Below are 21,354 nucleotides of genomic sequence, written 5' to 3'. Positions count from 1 at the left end.
AACTCAGCGAGTCAGGCAGCATCTCAGGAGAGAAGGAATGGGCGACGTTTCGGGTCGAGACCCTTCTTCAGACTGTCTTGTCGAATTTATTTCATTTCAGACCAGAAAATTGGTAATTATTTCACATAATTTGACTTAAAGTGTCGGTAGGACGGAATAACACGTATATTCTCATTCCACGTGAAATGGTCTGGTGTTGGAAGTGTGCCGAATGAAATGTGAGAAAGATGTTGACTGTCCGACTTTCCTCTGGGGGGCTCATGCCGATGCGCCGCGTGAACAACAAATTCACTTCGGGTGATTAAAATTAATTATGTATTTTGAACTAGTGAATATACTTAGTGGACGCCTAACTATATTCTTCAATTCCTCTCTGAATTTACCCTGAGACACTGCGTAAATAAAAGTATTTGTGCAAGCACTTAAGCACCTCAGCATATATCCGGATTGTTCCGCAATAGTGAAAGGATCATTGTAATTTGCTTCTAAAAACTGAGTGTCGGTAAAGTGCACAAACAAGTAACAAATGAAAAGCACCATCCATAGGAATATAAAATTGCCTGAGATTGCCAGCAATAATATGATTGACTTCCTACGGTTATCAATTTCTGGATCGATGTGACTGATGGTTCCTCGGAGAGCGCTCCTCACTCTATTAGCCCGTACGATGTGCCTGATGGTCAGAGAATTAAGGAGCATGATCAAAATGAAAGGTGCAAATGGGCATAAAATAGTTTCCAGCCATAAAAATGCGATCCACATTGGGTCGGTGTAGAAGCTTGATTTTACATAACATGACCATGGCAGACCATTAAGTATTTCCCGATGTTCATAAACAAAGAAGATCGGAATGTTTTCCAGAGCGCTCAATAAACACACAATTGGAATGGCTATTGCCGCGATCTTTTCGGTGCAGTATTTTGTTCGCAGGGACTGGCAACTAATAGCTATAAGTCGGTCAAAGGTGAAAGCCACAGTTAACCAGACCGAACAATCAATAGAAAAGAACAACAGCGCGAGATTAACGCTGCAAACAGGGGTATAATTGAGCAATGAATATGGCCAATAGGCATCTTTTATCTCATACAAAATTACTTCAAATATCAGAACCATTAGATCGGCAGCTGCCATGTACACCAAATAACGCGTGATGCATTTCGATAGACCGCATTTTCCGCGGCAGAGAATCACGATCGCCATCAAATTAGCTGCGAAAAGACAACAAGGATATAATTACACAGGTTCTTAAAAGTTCAGTCGACAGAGATTTCTCCTTTTTTGTGATTTACCTTTCAATATGCAGCATTACATGGTAAGAGTGGAGAACTTATAACGGTGTTTTTACACGGTGTTTTACATTGTCAATCATATTATTACGCTACAATCGTCAGTGTAGAAAGTCGGCAGCTTTAAGAAAGACAGCAACTATTTAGAACTGAAAAGTGACCGGTTGCACCTGTTATCTGTCATTTCACTTCTCTGTTATTTAGTTTCCTCCTTCTTAGATTGATTCTTCGATTCCAAAATGAGTGAAACTCAAAGATTCACAGATGTACAAAACAATTTGCAGAATAATGAGTCTTCACTGACCGACATTCAAGGCAGAAATGATGTAAGGGGAAAATAGTCTTCATCTGTAAACTGCACTATACCCTGTCCGACGTCTTGTCCTACTCTGTTGATCTCGGACTTAACTAAAGTACATTTTATTTCTCAAAACGTCTGATGCCTTGTAAAACGATCGACTGATTAGCTCTACAAATTACCTGCCTCACTTCCGACAGCTACTTTCAGACTTGCTTGCACGCTACTGCACAGCAGCGTTACAAAGTGGACGCAGTGAACAGCGTCGTTTTGGCAAGGGTAAGCAATCAGACCACTTCAAGTTTGAAATCAGAAACAATGAACCTAAATTACTATTAAAGCACAAAGTTATAACACAAGGATAGGCGTTCAACCAAGAAATCCAAGCCCAATGCCACAGGAGTATTTAAACAGCCTTACGCACTTATCATGTAGGGCAATAACTAACTCCATATTAACTAATAAGCTATCTACATGTTAACAAGCACACAACATCTAAGCTTATTGATGCTAGTATATAATTGGGGTTATCAAATGGGCACCTCCCTTCACTGGTGTTTCGTTGATTTCGGACCCCGACACCTCGGGAAGGCTGAACAGTTAGTTCTGGCGTGCTAGAACCACCCCACTCATAACCACCTATGCCACCAGTATGCACTACTAAACATCTAACTACGCGAATATCTTCAGTACTTGACAAAGGAAACTACAGAAGATTATTTCAACACTCAAGGAGTTGCTAAGCACTCGCATCCTTTCAAACACTTATCCTAACCCTCCGTTAAACAATCCTAGCGCCACCAATATCAACCCCACATATAAAGCCGGGATACACTTGTACAGAATACACTTACAAAGAAATACACTTACCGCGTGTTATACGTTTCCTTTCTGCCCCCAACTGCCAGTGTTTCTACTCCACCAAATCCAATTACTGCCTTGCTCTGCTGCCTGACATTTCCTTTACCGCCTGATACAAACTCGGTCCGTGAATTCCTGGCTCTCCAAATAGCGACGTGGTCGACCGCGCTATGAAACCCTTATAACCCGCCCATACCAAATATACCCTTGCTGTCCATCCTCGCTGCTTAACTTCTGACACCAAATCTACATATCTAAGCGTTTTCCTTTCATAAGCTTTATCCACTGAGTTCTCCCGAGGCACTGCCAATTCTATAAAATACACGATCGACTAATTAATCGAATACAACATAAACATCTTACAGTCATAAAAAGCGAACTAAACTGATCAGAGAGGGAGATCTTTTGATTTTTCGATCTTGTGGTAGAAAAATACCGTACAATCCCAAGTACAAATGACTGAAACCCGTGACCACCAGGTTCACGAAATGCTTCTTACAAGCAAAAATCAAGCTCCTGGACGGACTGCACAACATTCACCACTACCTCGGCAAGAAAGATATTCTCTTGACTTTGGTTTTATTTACACTTTTGAATTCGACTTTGCACTATTGTGGTTACTTTGTGTGACTGGTTATTAATTTATTGTACTATTTATTATTGTAGGTTCATTTTTGTGTCATTTTGTTAATGGTCCTGTTTGATCGTGTTACGGGCATGATTTCCAGCTGCAATTAAGAATTTCACTGGGCCGCTCGTGGTGCATATCATATACAAACGCTCTTCACACTTGACTAGTTGGTTTTCTGACCAGCTTCGAAAAATATCTAAGTTACCGTTCATTCGGCTATTGGATCTCCTGCTGATCGTTGGTCAAGTGCCCATAAGATTCACAATAAATAAAAATCAGAAATAAATTATGTGATAAATAGACAATGAATATTGCTGCATCCCAGACTTCCTGACAATGTATACTTCTGTAATTTTATATCCTTTACGTCCGCGAATTACATGAACATGTAGTGCAATTATTCCGACTGCTGAAATAAGTAAACAGGAAAATAACTTTTAAACGTGACTTTTTCACAGACTTACCGGGAACGCCAATTATTGCGAGAATGGGATAGTATATATTCTCTATCTGTATGATGACCGGCTGTCCCATAATCTGAATGAGTAAACTGCTCTTGACGGGGGTGTGAACATCGAACTCTCCAGCTTTGAAACTAGGGTCGTATTTAAACAGAAAAGAGGCACGGATCAGTGAGTGATGCGTAATGATTGGAATTAGTCACACCAAGTTGAACAAACACATTCAGCAGCATTTACTACACGATTATAACAAGAATAGCCAGGGCATAAACATCTTCAACAAGAGTTTTAACAAACCAACTTCCATTGATATTCGGCGATGTTAGACTTGCTTATCCCATTGCCATCATCTATCTGCAGTTAATATTGAACAACAACTCAAATGGACCGTTGGCATCAAATACTGCACCGAAATGAGCAGGACGACAAAGAAATACCCTGCGTGGATGTCACATATCCTGACTCTCCACATTCTCTACAAGATCTGCAAGACACCATGTTAAGATTCATATTCATTTATTTTTATTTACCAGGGTACAATGAAAATCTGATAATCTATGTATTTACGTTTATATGCTTACGTAAATTTAAAAGCAACTTGAAACCGGAAAAAGCGGGCACAGACGTCACATCGGATTCTGCCCTCAATGCTCGTCCAAACAGTTGGAGTGTATTCCACAAATTGATTGAGGAACTGGTACAGTGAAAATCATGCGTGCAGCAGCACCGCTGGTAAATAGACTCAGGCAAACACACAAACTCATAATTCATACATATAGTGCCTATTACACATCGATTCTGCAAGACAGTTGAAGGAAAAAATACTACAAAACGTAAAACATAGCAGAAAGAACAACTCCATGTTACACAAATGCTGGAGTGACAGCGGGTCAGACAGCATCCCTGAAGAACAGGCAAATGTGACGTTTCTGGTCCCATCCATTCTTCAGGCTATATCCGTGATAGTGAACGGTGGAGATCGATGTGCTCTGATTTCGAAGTAGGATTACGATTGTGCAGAAGATAGACAGACGATGCTGCAGTCACTCAGCGGGACAGGCAGCATCTCTGGAGAAAAGGAAAATGGGTGAGGTTTCGGGTCGAGACCCTTCTTCAGACTCATGTCAGGGTGAGGGAGATACATGTATAAGGAAGTGTAAGGTCTGAAAACAGGATAAAGGGAATGGAGATCAAGGAACATTTAGGTATAGGTCATTGTTAACTGGGAGAATGTGATAAGAAAGCAGAGATAACATGTGGTCGGAGGCAGTAAGACTGGTCGGAGAATTGAGGAGGGGAAGCGATGGAGTGAAAGGGAAAGCAAGGGTTAATTGAAGTAAGAGAAGTCAATGTTCATACCGCTGGGGTGTAAGCTGCCCAAGCGAAATATTAGGTGCGGTTCCTCCAATTTCCGCTGGGCCTCACTCTGACAATGAAGGATACCCAGGACATAGAAACATAGAAACATAGAAAATAGGTGCAGGAGTAGGCCATTCGGCCCTTCGAGTCTGCACCGCCATTCAATATGATCATGGCTGATCATCCAACTCAGTATCCCGTACCTGCCTTCTCGCCACACCCCCTGATCCCTTTAGCCACAAGGGCCACATCTAACTCCCTCTTAAATATAGCCAATGAACTGGCCTCAACTACCTTCTGTGGCAGAGAATTCCACAGATTCACCACTCTCTGTGTGAAAAAAACCCTTTCTCATCTCGGTCCTGAAAGACTTCTCCCTTATCCTTAAACTGTGACCCCTTGTTCTGGACTTCCCCAACATCGAGAACAATCTTCCTGCATCTAGACTGTCCAACCCCTTAAGAATTCTGGAGTGAAGGAGAAAGAAGATGGCAGCTGGAAGGATGGTGTCCCCACCCCATTCCCCCCTCCTCACCGACGCCACCCCTCTCCACGCCCCTGTCCTCTCCACCACCACCCCCTCCTCTCCGCCCCCCTCCTCCTCAACCCCTTAACAATTTTGTAAGTTTCTATAAGATCCCCCCTCAATCTTCTAAATTCCAGCGAGTACAAGCCGAGTCTATCCAGTCTTTCCCGATATGAAAGTCCTGCCATCCCAGGAATCAATCTGGTGAACCTCTCTGCACTCCCTCTATGGCAAGAATGTCTTTCCTCAGATTTGGAGACCAAAACTGTACGCAATACTCCAGGTGTGGTCTCACCAATGCCCTGTACAACTGCAGCAGAACCTCCCTGCTCCTATACTCAAATCCCCTCGCTATGAATGCCAACATACCATTTACTTTCTTCACTGCCTGCTGCACCTGCATGCCTACTTTCAATGACTGGGGTACCGCGACACCCAGATCTCGTTGCATCTCCCCTTCTCCTAATCGGCCACCATTCAGATAATAGTCTGCTTTCCTGTTCTTGCCACCAAAGTGGATAACCTCACATTTATCCACATTATACTGCATCTGCCATGCATTTGCCCACTTACCTAACCTATCCAAGTCACGTTGCAGCCTCCTAGCATCCTCCTCACAGCTAACACTGCCACCCAGCTTCGTGTCATCCGCAAACTTGGAGATGTTGCATTCAATTCCCTCGTCCAAATCATTAATATATGTTGTAAATAGCTGGAGTCCCAGCACTGAGCCTTGCGGTACCCCACCAGTCACTGCCTGCCATTCTGAAAAGGACCCGTTTATTCCTACTCTTTGCTTCCTGTCTGCCAGCCAGTTCTCTATCCACATCAATACTGAACCCACAATACCGTGTGCTTTAAGTTTGCATACTAATCTCTTAGTTTGCATTCTAATCTCTTAGTAGGACAGAAAGGTCAATGTGTGGGAGGGGGAGTTAAAGTGTTTAGCAACTGGGAGCTCAGGTAGGTCTAGACGGACTGAGCGGGGGTGTTCAGTGAAACGATCGACGAGACTGCGCGTGGTCTCGCATATATATAATAGTCTACACCGGGAACAGCGGATACAGTAGATGAGGTTGGAGGAGGAGCACGTGAACCTCTACTTCACCTGAAAAGACTGCCAGGATCCTTGCACGGAGTCGAAGTGGGGGGGGGGGCGGGTTATAGGGACAGGTGTTGCATTTCCTGCGGTTGCGGGGGAAAGTACCTGCGGAGGGGGTGTTTTGGGTGGGAAGTGGCGAGTTGACCAGGAGATGCGGAGGGAACGGACTGTACGGAAAGCGGAAATTGGTGGACATGGCAAGATGTGGCTTGTGGTCGGATCCCGTTGGAGGTGGCGAAAATATCGGTGGATTGGGTGCTGTATGCGACAGCTGGTGGGGTGGAAGGTGAGGAATAGAGGGACTTTGTCCCTGTTACGGCTGGGGAGAGGGGGAGCAAGTGCGGAGCTGCGGGATATCGTGGAGGCCCGAGTAAGGGCCTCATCTATGATGGCGCTACTTGCAATTGTGCAGGCTGGTTCAAAAACCTGATACTTGTAGATTGCGGTGCCTCCTCATATTCAAATCCAAATGAAATGCAAACGTATTTGACTGCACTAAGAATACCCATTTATCCGTTCATTCAACAAAGCCGGAAGAAGAAAGCGCCCAGAGGAGTTTGGTGGTGGAGATAACGTAAAGATAAGCCCAGTTGCACATCTTTCGCCTCACTTTCCCCAAATATTCAATTTCATCTCACCCACTAATTTGCTCCGGATATCAAACGTCACGTTCGACTATTTTATGTAAATATTGGTTGAGTTTCAACCCACTCCTAGTCTGTGAAAATAGACAATAGATAATAGACAATAGGCAATAGGTGCAGGAGGAGGCCATTCGGCCCCACGAGCCAGCACCACCATTCAATGTGATCATGGCTGATAATTCTCAATCAGTACCCCGTTCCTGCCTTCTCCCCATACCCCCTGACTCCGCTATCCTTAAGAGCTCTATCAAGCTCTCTCTTGAATGCATTCAGAGACTTGGCCTCCACTGCCTTCTGAGGCAGTGAATTCCACAGATTACAACTCTCTGACTGAAAAGGTTTTTCCTCATATCCGTTCTAAATGGCCTACCCCTTATTGTTAAACTGTGGCCCCTGGTTCTGGACTCCCGCAACATTGGGAACATGTTTCCTGCCTCTAACGTGTCCAACCCCTTAATAATCTTATATGTTTCGATAAGATCTCCTCTCATCCTTCTAAATTCCAGTGTATACAAGCCTGGCCGCTCCAATCTTTCAACATACGACAGTCCCGCCACTCCGGGAATTAACCTAATACGTCCTCAACAGCAAGAATATCCTTCCTCAAATTTGGAGACCAAAACTGGACACAGTACTCCAGGTGCGGTCTCACTAGGGCCCTGTACAACTGCGTTCAATTTTGCCATATGCAACTGCATATGGCAAAACAGGCCATTAAATAATTGTAACGGAAGCATATTTATGCTATTTTATTTTATCCCGATGCTGTACTTAAGAAATGGGTTTTGCGTTAAATTAGAAATTATAATCATGAAGTACTGTGAATGTTCAACGGATTTTCAGTCCTCACCATGAAACATTAAGTCCATCACCCCTGTTTCTTTCGCCACAGATGCTGCCTGGACAGCTGAGTGTTCCAGTGCCCTTTGTTTGTATTTTAAATGTTCATCGTTCGCGGTTTATGTTTCAGAGGATTGTGTAAGATGACTGCTTGAATTAATTTAATTCTCTCGCAATGTGTCTAGAAGGCAGAGTGGCGCAGCTAGCAGACCGACTGCCTCACAGCTCCAGTGTAACGAGCTGTGTGGAAGTGAGGAATATAATCTGGGGAAGATTATGTAAAAGGGGGATAATAGTGGCGGCAAGGTGGCGCAGCGGTAGAGTTGCAGAATTACAGCGGTTGGAGCGGTTGGAGATCCGAGTTCGATCCCGACTACGGGTCCCTGCACGGAGTTTGTACGTTCTCCCCGTGACCGCGTGGGTTTTATCCGAGATCTTCGGGTTTCTCCCACACCTATACTACAAGTAGTATAATGTTAATATGCGGGGGTCGCTGGTCGGAGCAGACCCGGTGGGCTCAAGGGCCTGTTTCCGCGCTGTTTCCCGAAGCTAAATTACCAAGTTTAATGTCGCATTAATATGTGAGTGCAGGCGAGAACCTGCAGATGCTAAAATCTTGATCAATACACCAAGTGCAGGAATAACTCTGTTCCTACATGAATATAGGTAATCATGTAGTGGGGGTAGAGGTGGAGGTTATTATGGATTGTCTTTCTGCTGACTGGATAGAACCAACAAAAGCTTTTCTCTGTACCTCCGTACACGTGACAACATACGAAATTGTAAACTGTAAGGTCACGACGATTGAGGTCGGAACCTTCTTCATTCTTATGTAATCGGGAGGGAACAGTTGGAAAAGGGAGCTGGGGAGGGGTCAAAGATAGGTGTGTTAGTTGGATACGGGTGAATGGCAGATGGGTGCAGATGGTCTCAACGGCTCGAGTTGAAATGTAGTGAAAAGGGCGTCAGATAAGGAAAGGCGAGGAGGAAGTGAATATACAGCAGTATGGGTGGAATGAGAGTAGGGAAACGAGAAACGGGAAATATGAGGGAATGTATGAGCGGGCATGGACGACATGCTTATTGCGGAAAGATAAGGGTTACGGGGCCGGTAGAAACCGGGGGAGCAGAAAACGGAAAGGTAAGCGACGTGGGAAAAGATGGAGGAGACATTTTGTCCGTTAAGGCTCCAGGTTGCCAGCCATTTAACGCTATTTCCCATGGCCTTCGTCTCTTCCATTGATAGAGTGGGTACGCTCACAAACTAGAACAACACCTTATATTGGCCCTGGTAGCTTACCAACCAATGGTATACACATTGATTTATCCAGTTGAAAGTAATACTTTCGCTAATCTTTACTCTTTTCTTTGTAACATCCCTCCCCACCACCGCCACATCAATGCGCACCCACCTCTCCTACCAGCACAGCCACCTTGATCAAGTCACACCCACCCACCCATCCCCCCCCTTCCACCCCGCCCCCCCCCCACGAACCCCCCCACCCCCCCCCCGCTCCCCACTCGGCACACCGACCTTGTCGGAAAGTTACGGGGGAGGGATAGCGACGGGTTGTCCTCGGCCGTTTTCTCCTTCAGTGTCACCAGAAAATTAACCAAAACATCAACACACAAGCAAACTCTGTGCTTTTTCATAATGTCAACATACGTTACTAATTCTTAACGTCTCCACGGCGCAAAAATATAAAGTAGATATTGTGAAGTCTTTAAAAATACATTGTTCTGGAATTAGGTGGAAGAATGGTCCCGCACTTAAACATCGTCTGTCCATTTCCCTCCACGAATGCTGCCCGACTCGTGAGTTCTTCTCGCACTTGGTTTACTCAAGATCTATAATGTTCACTTTCGTGTGATTCGCCGCGTCTTCTTGGATAACACTAAAGGGAACGCAGAAGCGATTGACAAGAAATTACTGTTGAAAGCGGATGCAGTATAATATAGATACATGTGAGGTTATCCACTTTGGCGGCAAAAACAGGGAGGCAAATTATTATCTCAATGGTGTTAGGTTAGGTAAGGGGGAGGTGCAACGAGACCTGGGTGTCGTTGTACACCAGTCACTGAAAGTTGGCGTGCAGAAACAGCAGGCAGTGAAGAAAGCTAATGGAATTTTGGCCTTCATAACAAGAGGATTTCAGTATAGGAGTAAAGAGGTTCTTCTGCAGTTGTATAGGGCCCTGGTATGGCCACGTCTGGAGTATTATGTACAGTTTTGCTCTCCTCATTTGAGGAAGGACATCCTTGTAATTGAGGCAGTGCAGCGTAGGTTTACGAGGTTAATCCCTGGGATGGCGGGACAGTCATACGAGGAAAGATAGAAAAGACTAGGCTTGTATTCACTGGAGTTTAGAAGGATGAGAGGGGATCTTATAGAAACATATACAATTATGAATGGAATGGACAAGCTAGATGCAGGAAACTTTCCCCAATATTGGGCGAGTCCTGAACCAGGGGCCACATACTTAGAATAAAGGGGAGGCCATTTAAAACTGAGGCGAGAAAAAAACTTTTTCTCCCAGAGAGTTGTGAATTTGTGGAATTCTTTGCCACAGAGGGCAGTGGAAGCCAATTCACTGGATGGATTTAAGAGAGAGTTAGATAGGAGCTAGTAGAATCAAAGGATACGGGGAGAAGGCAGGCATGGGATATTGATTGGGGACGATCAGCCATGATCACAATGAATGGCGGTGCTGGGTCGAAGGGCCAAATGGCCTCCTATTTTCTATGTTTCTATGTATTGCATTTGGAACAAAAGAGACTGATGAAGATATATAATTGAAGTCATTAAAATTGTGGAAACGTTTTGCAATAGTGAAAAAGAATTAATTATTTCTCAGCAAACAAGACAATGATTGGGTTAGGCCTAGAGAGCTTACAAGAAAGTTCAAACGTTTTAATTTTCAATCGACCAGTAAAGGATTATGGGTGGGCGCCCGGAGATGGCAGGCTGACGTGGATTGTTAAATCACGGCTAAAACGTGTGGTTCACGATCTTCGCATTTCGTCGGAATATTAAAGAGAAGTAGCAGAATAATGCCCCGTCGTGAAATTAATACGAATCAATTATACCTCCTTCCATGATGCATTTAATTTGAGATGGGTGAACCTTCAATTCAAATTGACGGCCACATAAATCAATGTTCTGTGTTAATCCGGTGGTCTGCCGAATATCTCGCGTGGTCCATCAATTTAGGTAACCTGGTCAAATCCCTCCCCACCTACGTCGAAGACATCTCACATGCTCTCCGTCTCCTCGATAACATCCGGTTTCCAGGCCCCCACTCCCTCATCTTCATCATGGATGTCTAGTCACTCTACACTTCCATCCCCCACAAGGATGGTCTTGAAGCCCTCCGTTTCTCCGTCGACTGTAAAACCAGCTAATCCCCATCTACTAACACTCTCCTCCGCCTAGCAGAGCTGGTTCTTACCCTTAACAACTTCTCCTTTGAATCCTCCCACTTCCTCCAAACCAGAGGCATAGGGCACTCGCATGGGCCCTAGCTATGCCTGCCTCTTTGTCTGGTACATCGAACAATCCCTGTTCCGGATGTACACTGGGCACATCCCCAAACTCTACCTCCACTACATCGACGACTGCATTGGTGCTACCTCTTGTACCCATGCATAACTCACTGACTTCATACATTTCACCACCAATTTCCATCCTGCTCCAAAATATACTTGGACTATCTCCGACATCTCCCTACCATTTCTGGACCTCACCATCTCCATCACAGGAGAGAGACTAGTGACGGACATTTACTATAAACCCACTGACTCCCACAGCTATCTGGACTACACTTCTTCCCACCCTGACTCCTGCAAAAAGTCTATCCCCTACTCCCAATTCCTCCATCTACGCCGCATCTGCGCCCGGGATGAGGTGTTTCACACTAGGGCATCAGGGATGTCCTCATTCTTCAGGAAACGGGGCTTCCCCTCTTCCATTATAGATGAGGCTCTCACTAGGGTCTCTTCTACATCCCGCAGCTCCGCTCTTGCTCCCCCTCCCCCCACTCGCAACAAGGACAGAATCCCCCTCGTTCTCACCTTCCACCCCATCAGCCAGCAGATCCAACAAATCAACCTCCAACATTTCCGTAACCTCCAACAGGACCCCACTACTGAGCCCATCTTCCCATCTCCTCCCCTTTCTGCGTTCCGCAGAGACCGTTACCTCTGTAACTCCCTGGTCCACTCGTCCCTTCCCACCCAAACCACCCCTTCCCCGGGCACTTTCCCCTGCACCCACAGGAGATGCAACACCTGTCCATTTACCTCCCCCCTCAACTCAATCCAAGGACCCAAACAGTCTTTCCAGGTGAGACAGAGGTTCACGTGCACCTCCTCCAACCTCATCTATTGTATCCGCTGCTCTAGATGTCAATTTCTCTACATCGGCAAGACCAAACGCAGGCCCGGCGAACGTTTCGCTTAACACCTTCGATCAGTCCGCCTTAACCAACCTGATCTCCCGGTGGCCGAGCACTTCAACTCCCCCTCCCACTCCCAGTCTGACCTTTCTGTCATGGGCCTCTTCCAGTGCCATAGTGAGGCTCACAGGAAATCGAGGAACAGCACCTCATATTTCGCTTGGGCAGCTTGCAGCCCAGTGGTATGAACATCGACTTCTCCAACTTTAGATAGTTCCTCTGTCTCTCTCTTCCCCCCCCCCCCACCTTTCCCGGTTCTCCCACTGTCTTCCTGTCTCCACCTATATCCTTTCTTTGTCCCGCCCCCCTGAGATCAGTCTGAAGAAGTGTCTCGACCCGAAACGTCACCCATTCCCTCGCCTAGATGCTGCCTGACCTGCTGATTTACTCCAGCATTTTGTGATACCTTCAAAAAAAGGCTCATCCCCTGGAAAAAACATAGCTGTGTATCTCCGAATCTAAATGAAACTAATTCAATCCTGGAGGTATAGGTTCATGCAGCGTGGAAACAGGCCCAACGGCCCAACTCGCCCGCTCCAACCAACATGCCCCATCCATACCAGTCCCACCCGTCTGCGTTTGGCCCATGTCCCTCTCAGCCTATCCTATCCACGCACCTCTATAAATATTTCTTAACGGTTGCTTTAGTACGTGATCAGTAAGCATATATTGTTTCCATCTATGTACAGTTATTAGGTCGAAAATAAGTACAAGTTTGATTTGTATCTTTGCAAGACTCAAAAATTTCACTTTAAGGAGGAAAGAAAATGCGAGATTAAAGGCTTAACGGTTACTATGGCTACATGAGATTGCGAAACAGGGATACTTTCCCTCTGAGGGATTGAATAAAAATAGCTGTTTCGGCGACGTGTTCAAACAGGAGTGCTGAAGGTATAATTTGCAACGTCTGCTTCAGCACATTAATGAAGCGGCTCTGACCCCGTGTATCAGTGCTCAAATGTACAACTTGTGTCCATTGCAAAGATCTCATCATATGTCATCACATCGAAAAGTTCAGCAGTAAACGAAATGGAGCGATCTATAATCCCACAGATTGAGGAAATTTACTATCCAATTCTCGCACTCATTGGCATTCCAGGTAAGTTCGAAGTTGTTTTTCGTTGACTTCGTGATTCTACCAAAGAAAAAGCAAACGGAAAGAAAGAACTTACCAGCTCGAAACTGTCAAACTCGCGAGCTTTGCAATGCGAGTGAAACTATCAGAAAGATTGAAACCCTGCAATGATAGGTTTGAAGTGTAGGAAGGATCTGCAGATGTTTAAGCCGAAGACAGACACCAAAACCGGAGTAATCCGCGGGTTAGATGCTGCCTAACACGCTATGTTACTCCAACTTATGTCTATGATAGCTTTGAAGTTTCATTGTAAAATGCGTTTCGAGTATGCACGAAGAAGAAATGTGATTCCCTCTATGAGAATGTTTTATAAAATGTCGCGATTCTGTTCTCATCAAATTGCTCCACTACTGGAAAGATGAGATGCAGGCAAAACGGATATGAACATATTGGCGATCGGTATTTATTAGGGGAAATTAGTTTCGTGCAGAAAATTAGAAATAAGATCCTGCATCTTCCGGGTGATTCCCAGAAATCCCTGCCATTGATGTTCCACTGTCATCCCTGCTAGGGTCCCTGCCATTGATGTTCCACCGTCATCCCTGCTAGGGTCCCTGTCCTGTGAACGCTGGTCAGCTCTTTTCCCCGTGCCTCTGTAGTTCCCCTTTGCTCAGCTGCAATAGCGACACATCCGGTTTCACCTCATCCCTCTCAAATTGCAGATTAAAACATCGCGTTGTGGTCGTTTTGGTTTATTTACCATGAGTTCCCTTATCAAATCCGGTTCATAAGACTAAATCCAGAATTGCCTTTTCTCTGGTAGGGTCCACTCCAAGCTGCTCTAAGAATCCATCTCGGAGGCACTCTACAGATTTCCTTTCTTGGGGTCCAGTACCAACCTGACTCTCCCAGCCTACCTGCATATTGAAATTTCCCATAACCGCCGTAGCATTGCCTTTTTGTTTATTTCTATATTCATTCCATGCAGAACACGGGTTCTTTTCGACAAAGAGTTAATTCCTGGATTGTTTACGTTTGCTAAAGAGACCATTGCGCGATCTCGAGTGCTTGGTGATTCTTCTGGGCATTTTTCATGTCGGAGACACAGAACATGGAACAGTCCAGCACATGAACTGACAATGTCGGTGCTGAACATGATGCGAAGATAAATTAACCTAATGCTTGCACATCATCCATCCCCTGCATACCCACGTGTCTATCTAAAACCCTCTTCAATGTCATTATTCGTTGACGTATCATCGCCACACGTGGCAGCGCGTTCAAGGCACCAACCACCCTCCCTGCAAAACGTTTCCCCTTTCACTTAAAGTTATGCCCTTTCGCCTTTACCTTCACCCTGAGGGGGAAAAAAAGATTTCAACTGTCTACCATACCTTTACATCTAAAAATATTATGTACTGTATATCAGAACTCCGCTCTACCTCTGGCTTTGGAGAGAATACAATCCAAGTCCGTTCAACCACAGCGAATGCCCTGTAATCCAGTCCTCATGCTGGTAAATATCGAGGCAGATAGTGGAGCATTGAAACAAACGAGAACCCTCGAATTAACGCTGATGAAAATGCAAAGTGTCAATGTGAAGCGTGATTTTTATATCCCGTCTAACATCACAAATCCAATGTAATGTCTCTCCATGTTTTGTTATTACTTTAAATGATTCAAGAGGAAAAAATCGTCAACTGTAGAAAATATGTCACTTGTTCAAATTCCACCAAATGCACTCTCCAGGAGCCAGTGTTAAGATTAACAGTTAACTTGTGCGATGTTTTGTTAGCCGGAAAACGCTGATTCGCTTCATGGCGATCATTTACCTTTTAGAATAAATAAAATGATTGCGTTAAACTAACTCGTGGTTCCTAATTTCCGTTTTCATCCAAATTAAGTTCACCCTCTTAACTAAACCAAAGGGATAATCAACCGCGTGGCAACAGGGATAGTTTGGAGACATAAGAGTCTGCAGATTCTGAAATCTTGAGTAAAACAATGCGGGTCCAGCGACAACTGTCTGTCTGCCTGCCTGCCGGCCTGCCCGCCTGCCCGCCTTCCCGCCTGCCCGCCTGCCCGCCTGCCGCCCGCCCGTCCGTCCGTCCGTCCGTCTGTCTGTCTGTCTGTCGGCACAGTGGGGCAGCGGTAGTTTGGAGTTTGTACGTTCTCCCCGTGACGTGCGTGGGTTTTCTCCGAGATCTTCGGTTTCCTCCCACTTTCCAAAGACGTACAGGTATGTTGGTTAATTGACTGGGTAAATGTAAAAAATTGTCCCTAGCGTGTGATAGCGTTAATCCGCGCTGTATGTCTGTCTGTCTGTGCGTGTGTGCGCGTGTGCGTGTGTGTGTGTGCATGTGTGTATGTGTGTGTGTGTGTGTGTGTGTGTGTGTGTGTGTGTGTGTGTGTGTGCATGTGTGTGTGTGTGTGTGTATGTGCGTGTATGTGCGTGTGTGTGTGTGTAGGAAAGAACTGCATATGTTGTTTTAAACCGAAGATAGACACAAAAAGCTTGAGTCACTCCGCTGGTGACGTTTCGTGTCGAGACCCTTCTTCAGACGGTGTATGGGTGGACATGTATGTACACACACACACTGAACGTTTATTTCTCTCTGTGATTATATTGAAAACAGTGTAATATGTTTACATATTCTATTGTGCAGCTGCAAGTAACAATTTCATTGTTCTAACTGGGACATATGACAATAAAGCACTCTTGAGTCTTGACTCTTGATTCTGTGGGCAACATTGCCGATTAGGCTTAAGGCTGAAGGAGGGTCCTGATCCGTAACGTCGCAAATCCATTCCTTCCATAGATGCCGACTGATCCACTGAGTTACTCCAATGCGTTGTGTTATATTTATGAATGATTTGCAATTAATCGCCAAGTAACGTTTTGTCCAAAGCGGTTATTCTCTGTGACTGCGCATTTTTCTATTCTTCTAGGTAATCTTATGGCGATTGTGATTCTATCTCGTGGGAACTGTGGTCTTTCCAAATGCATCACACGTTACATGGTTGCCATGGCTGTTGCAGACCTACTGGTGATAATATTTGATGTCATATTATATGAGATTAATGATATGTATTTTCCGCTTTCCTTCTTGCATTATACTCCGGTTTGCAGCCTTAAAATTGCCCTGGTGTTTGCAGCCATTGACTGTTCGGTCTGGCTAACTGTTGCCTTCACAATTGATCGATACATCGCCATTTGTTGTCATACGTTGCGAGTAAAATATTGCACCGAAAGAACTGCCGTCATAGTTATAGTGGCAGTGTCTGGATTAAGCTTTGTAGAAAACATCCCAATTTATTTTGAGAACGAACACCTGGAGATCATTGACAAGGTGCCATGGTTCTGCAAAGTGAAGTCAAACCTCTCCAGTTTACCAATATGGGTTGCATACTTCTTCTTCGACATCACCTTAACACCGTTGGTACCTTTCCTTTTGATTGTGCTGCTTAATGCCTTGACCACCAGACATATTTTACAAGCTAGTCGGATAAGGAAGGGGCTACGGGGGGAGGGGAGAAGCGATGATTGCCCTGATCCGGAGATAGTAAACCGCAGAAAATCGATCATTTTACTGCTCTCCATCTCAAGCAGTTTTATACTGCTATGGATGGTAACATTTGTACATTACATATGCACACAATTTGCCGGCGTTGAGTTCATGGACACAGATTACAACGATCCTTTCGCAATTATGGAGCACACTGGGTACATGCTGCAATGCATGAGTTCGTGCACAAACACATTTATTTATGCAGTGGCTCAGGCAAAGTTCAGAGAATCACTGACGAATATTGTGAAATATCCTTTTATTTTATTGAATAAATTACTTCTAACCTCGGACCAGAGATCACGGAGCGTTTTGTCATAATCTATTATCTCAAACCATTTACCTTTTGTCGCATAATAAAAATTGTTTGAACAGAGCATTGTCGGCATGCCGTTTGTGTTTCGAACATGAGCAACTCCACGAAAGCATTTTTGAAACACTTATCAAATAATCTGAAGAAGCCAAGGAACATAACACAACCAATCTTCATCAGTTCGTAAACTGATAAATTGTAGGAGCAGAATTAGGCCATTCTGCCCATCATGTCTAATCCTCCATTCAATTATGGCTGATCTATCTTTCCTTCTCAACCCCATTCTCTTGCCTTCTCCCCTTAACCACTGACACCCGTACTAATCAAGAATCTATCCATCTCCACCTGAAAAAAAATATTAATTGACTTGGTCTCCACAGCATTCTTTGGCAACCAATTCCACAGATTCACCACCCCTACTAAGGAAATTCCTCCTCATCTTTCTAAAGTTACGTCCTTTCGTTCTGAGGTTTTGGCCTCTGGTCCCAGACTTTCCCAATACTGGAAACATTCTCTCCACATACACTCTATCCAGGCCTTTCATTATTCAATCTGTCTTGCAAATGGAGGCACAAGAGATTGCCGATGCTTGAATCTTGAGCAAAAGTATACACATTTCTGAAGGAACACAAGGATCTCGACACGAAACTTCATCTGTCCCTCCCCACCACAGACGCTGCCTGATCCACAGAGTTCCTCCGATAGATTGTTCTTTGTTCATATCTTGCTAATGTTATTCGTTCGTGTTCAATGCGATGGAACAGATTTTAATATTGTCAGTGACTATCCGTATTTCTGTGTGATGTCACAAAGTCGAAATATTATCGTCCTGACGTCGAACAGAAAGTAACATACTAAAATGCACGAAACTTCTCACCACAGCATTTTCCTGCTCCCTCTCTACGTCCCATTATGAATTCATTCATCTCATTCTGATATCAGCTTCTTGCAACCGTGGGGAAAATCATCTTTGACAGAAGCCTTTTATGCACCGTTGCAAATCGCCGAGCACGTCGACGTTATGCAATGCACATTTGTACTCTTATTTTGTCTGCACATTTGCTGTAAGCGCAGCGTCAGAACGCTGTATCATTATATTCTGTATCCTGTTTAAAAAAAAATCTTTACACTACTTATGTATGGCTTGATTTTATTCATGCATAGAATGATTTGACTGAATATCACGCAAAAGGTTTTTCACTGTATCTAGTTACCCGTGCCAATAATAAACCAAATGTTGTATTTATCCATTGCAGCACCCAGTGTTTACGTTAAACAGGTAGCAAGGTTTTATTAAAAGTTTCTTTTTGCCTTTGACTACTGGGTAAAGTCATTATTTGTGTCCGCTGAAGACCTCCTGGTGCTAGTACAATATTCTGTCGACGTGGGACGTTTCTGCATTTGCAATACTGAGGATCAGCGATATATTTCCAAATCAGAATGGCGGCCAATTTGCCATTGCTATTTTTACATGGTAGACTTCAAAGGGAGAATAACACTCATTGCCCGCTTCGAAAGCGAAAGGGTGTTGATTCCAATGGCCAGAGGAAAATTATTATAATCTTCCATTCAGTGGCCAAAAGTAATATTGGTCCAAATGAGTATTCTCTTCTATTGTATCCACAACAAATTTTAATTTTATTTAAGTAATCTCTCCCTATCTTCCAAGGACATAAGCACTTGCAGCTTCCATGTTAGGGCACAAACACAGAGACACACACACACACACACACACACACACACACACACACACACACACACACACACACACACACACACACACACACACACACACACACACACACACACACACACACACACACACACACACACACACACACACACACACACACACACACACACACACACACACACACACACACACACACACACACATACATACACACACACACACACACACACACACACACACACACACACACACACACACACATATACACACACTGAACTTTTTTTTCCTCTCGTTGATTATATTTGTTTGCAGTGTACTACGACTATTGAGGAAGGACATTCTTGCTATTGAGGAACTGCAGCGTAGGTTCACGAGGTTAATTCCCGGGATGGCGGGACAGTCACATGATGAGAGAATGGAGCGACTGGGATTGTATTCACTGGAATTCCGAAGGATAAGAGGGGTTCTTATGGAAACATATAAGATTATTAAGGGATTGGACACGTAGGATGCAGGAAACATGTTCGCGATGTTGGGGGAGTCCAGAACCAGGGGCCACAGTTTAAGAATAAGGGGTAGGCCATTTAGAACTGAGATGAGGAAAAACTTTTTCACACAGAGAGTTGTGAATCTGTGGAATTCTCTGCCTCAGAAGGCAGTGGAAGCTGATTCATTGGATGCATTCAAAGGAGAGTTAGATAGAACTCCTAGGGCTAGCTAATACCACCAAGTCTCCCAGTCTTCTGCCCATTGGAGACTCCTATTTATGATGGCTGGTATTGAGATTTTACAGGCCCAGTGACTGTCCTTCGAAGGTTCTGTATTAAATCAAGCACCGAGCTATTCTTGCATGTGTCCGAGAAAGAAAGTTTTATCTTATCCTTTAGCTAAACATCCTTGTTGGCTGCTCCATAATTTCCCAGTTATTCTAAGCGAGCCCAGGCATTTTTTCAAGCATCTAATTGTTTCCTAAAGTCAGCCTACTTGCTTATCATACGGTGCTGTTAGCAGATATTTCATCTTCGGTGAAAAGCCTGTTTAACTTTTCCAATACATCAAGACCATAATGAACCCTACTACACAACATCGACATGCCATGCATATAAAATTCCAAACGGGCAGTATAAGAAAATAACTGCAGATGCTGGTACAAATCGATTTATTCACAAAATGCTGGAGTAACTCAGCAGGTCAGGCAGCATCTCGGGAGAGAAGGAATGGGTGACGTTTCGGGTCGAGACCCTTCTTCAGACTGATGTCGGGGGTGGGACAAAGGAAGGATATAGGTGGAGACAGGAAGATAGAGGGAGATCTGGGAAGGAGGAGGGGAAGGGAGGGACAGAGGAGCTATCTGAAGTTGGAGAAGTCAACGTTCATACCACCGGGCCGCAAACTGCCCAGGCGAAATATGAGGTGCTGCTCCTCCAATTTCCGGCGGGCCTCACTATGGCACTGGAGGAGGCCCATGACAGAGAGGTCAGACACCCATTCCTTCTCTCCCGAGATGCTGCCTGACCTGCTGAGTTACTCCAGCATTTTGTGAATAAAAAAATTCCAAACGGGCGTTGCGTAAAAATCCTTGTCCTCTCTCCCTGTGACACCTAACCCTCAAACCCTCCAGCAACATTAACAGCCTCCCTCCCCATTCTTCCCATCCCTTATTATATAAAATTCTATAGGATCGCTGCTTAGAATTCTCTTTAAATGGAAAAGTCACTGCCTCTCTGATCCACCCTTTATTGTACATTTAATGGAATAACATGAGATCCATTCAGTGAAGCATTTGTATCCTTTCCAAAATGAAGTCACCAGAATGAAACACAATATTATGGCTCTGTCATCACAACCTCCCAGAAATGTTGGGGTAGATGGAGTCTAGCAGGAGGGAGGAACTAAATAAAACCAGTATTGATAAAGAACTAATAAGGGAGATGAAAGTGGATCAAATGATTGATAGTTTTCCAGAGCTACGAGAACTAAATGTGTGACTATAGAAATGGTGGATGAATTGGAATGATTTTTCAGATTCAGGAGATTCTAATGAATTGGAAATAATGGATAAAAACTCAAAATCTGGGGAGGTGTAGAAAAACAGGGAATTATAGACAGCCAGTCTGTCTTCAATGATTTTGAGAATGCTGTCGCCCATGATAAAACACATAAAAGGAGAGCACTTGGAGAATAATAATAGGATTGGACAAGACAAACACACTTGTGGCATATTGATGCAGTCATGACCTTTGCA

The 21,354-nt window shown here is 44.4% G+C and overlaps 2 protein-coding genes across 2 annotated transcripts; one reads left to right on the top strand and one right to left on the bottom strand.

Annotated features, from left to right (window-relative positions):
• Nucleotides 1-288: 288 nt before the first annotated feature.
• Nucleotides 289-7,033, bottom strand: LOC144602928 (uncharacterized). The gene is made up of 4 exons (XM_078416051.1): nucleotides 6,923-7,033; nucleotides 3,839-3,891; nucleotides 1,767-1,879; nucleotides 289-1,208 (listed from the first exon to the last, which is right to left on the bottom strand). Exons 1-4 carry the CDS (start codon nucleotides 7,031-7,033, stop codon nucleotides 289-291), a joined length of 1,197 nt encoding a protein of 398 aa, XP_078272177.1.
• Nucleotides 7,034-13,491: 6,458 nt separating this feature from the next.
• On the top strand, nucleotides 13,492-17,424 carry LOC144602927 (putative G-protein coupled receptor 139). The gene is made up of 2 exons (XM_078416050.1): nucleotides 13,492-13,561; nucleotides 16,487-17,424. The coding sequence occupies exons 1-2, from the start codon at nucleotides 13,492-13,494 to the stop codon at nucleotides 17,422-17,424; spliced, it is 1,008 nt and encodes a 335-aa protein (XP_078272176.1).
• Nucleotides 17,425-21,354: the final 3,930 nt, after the last annotated feature.

The sequence above is a fragment of the Rhinoraja longicauda genome, chromosome 19, assembly GCF_053455715.1.
Source record: "Rhinoraja longicauda isolate Sanriku21f chromosome 19, sRhiLon1.1, whole genome shotgun sequence".
Lineage (NCBI taxonomy): Eukaryota > Metazoa > Chordata > Chondrichthyes > Rajiformes > Arhynchobatidae > Rhinoraja > Rhinoraja longicauda.
This window is presented reverse-complemented; position numbering and strand designations above follow the sequence as displayed.

Bases quoted from the DNA above. Each gene is read 5' to 3' on its own strand.
- LOC144602928 (XM_078416051.1), bottom strand. From the start codon at position 7,033: ATGGGTATTCTTAGTGCAGTCAAATACGTTTGCATTTCATTTGGATTT. The intron at 3,892-6,922 runs GTAGCGCCATCA...TATTAACTGCAG, and splicing joins ACCAGCCTGCACAATTGCAA to ATAGATGATGGCAATGGGAT. The intron at 1,209-1,766 runs GTAATTTGTAGA...GTCTTTTCGCAG, and splicing joins AGCTGTCGGAAGTGAGGCAG to CTAATTTGATGGCGATCGTG.
- LOC144602927 (XM_078416050.1), top strand. From the start codon at position 13,492: ATGGAGCGATCTATAATCCCACAGATTGAGGAAATTTACTATCCAATT. The intron at 13,562-16,486 runs GTAAGTTCGAAG...CTATTCTTCTAG, and splicing joins CGCACTCATTGGCATTCCAG to GTAATCTTATGGCGATTGTG.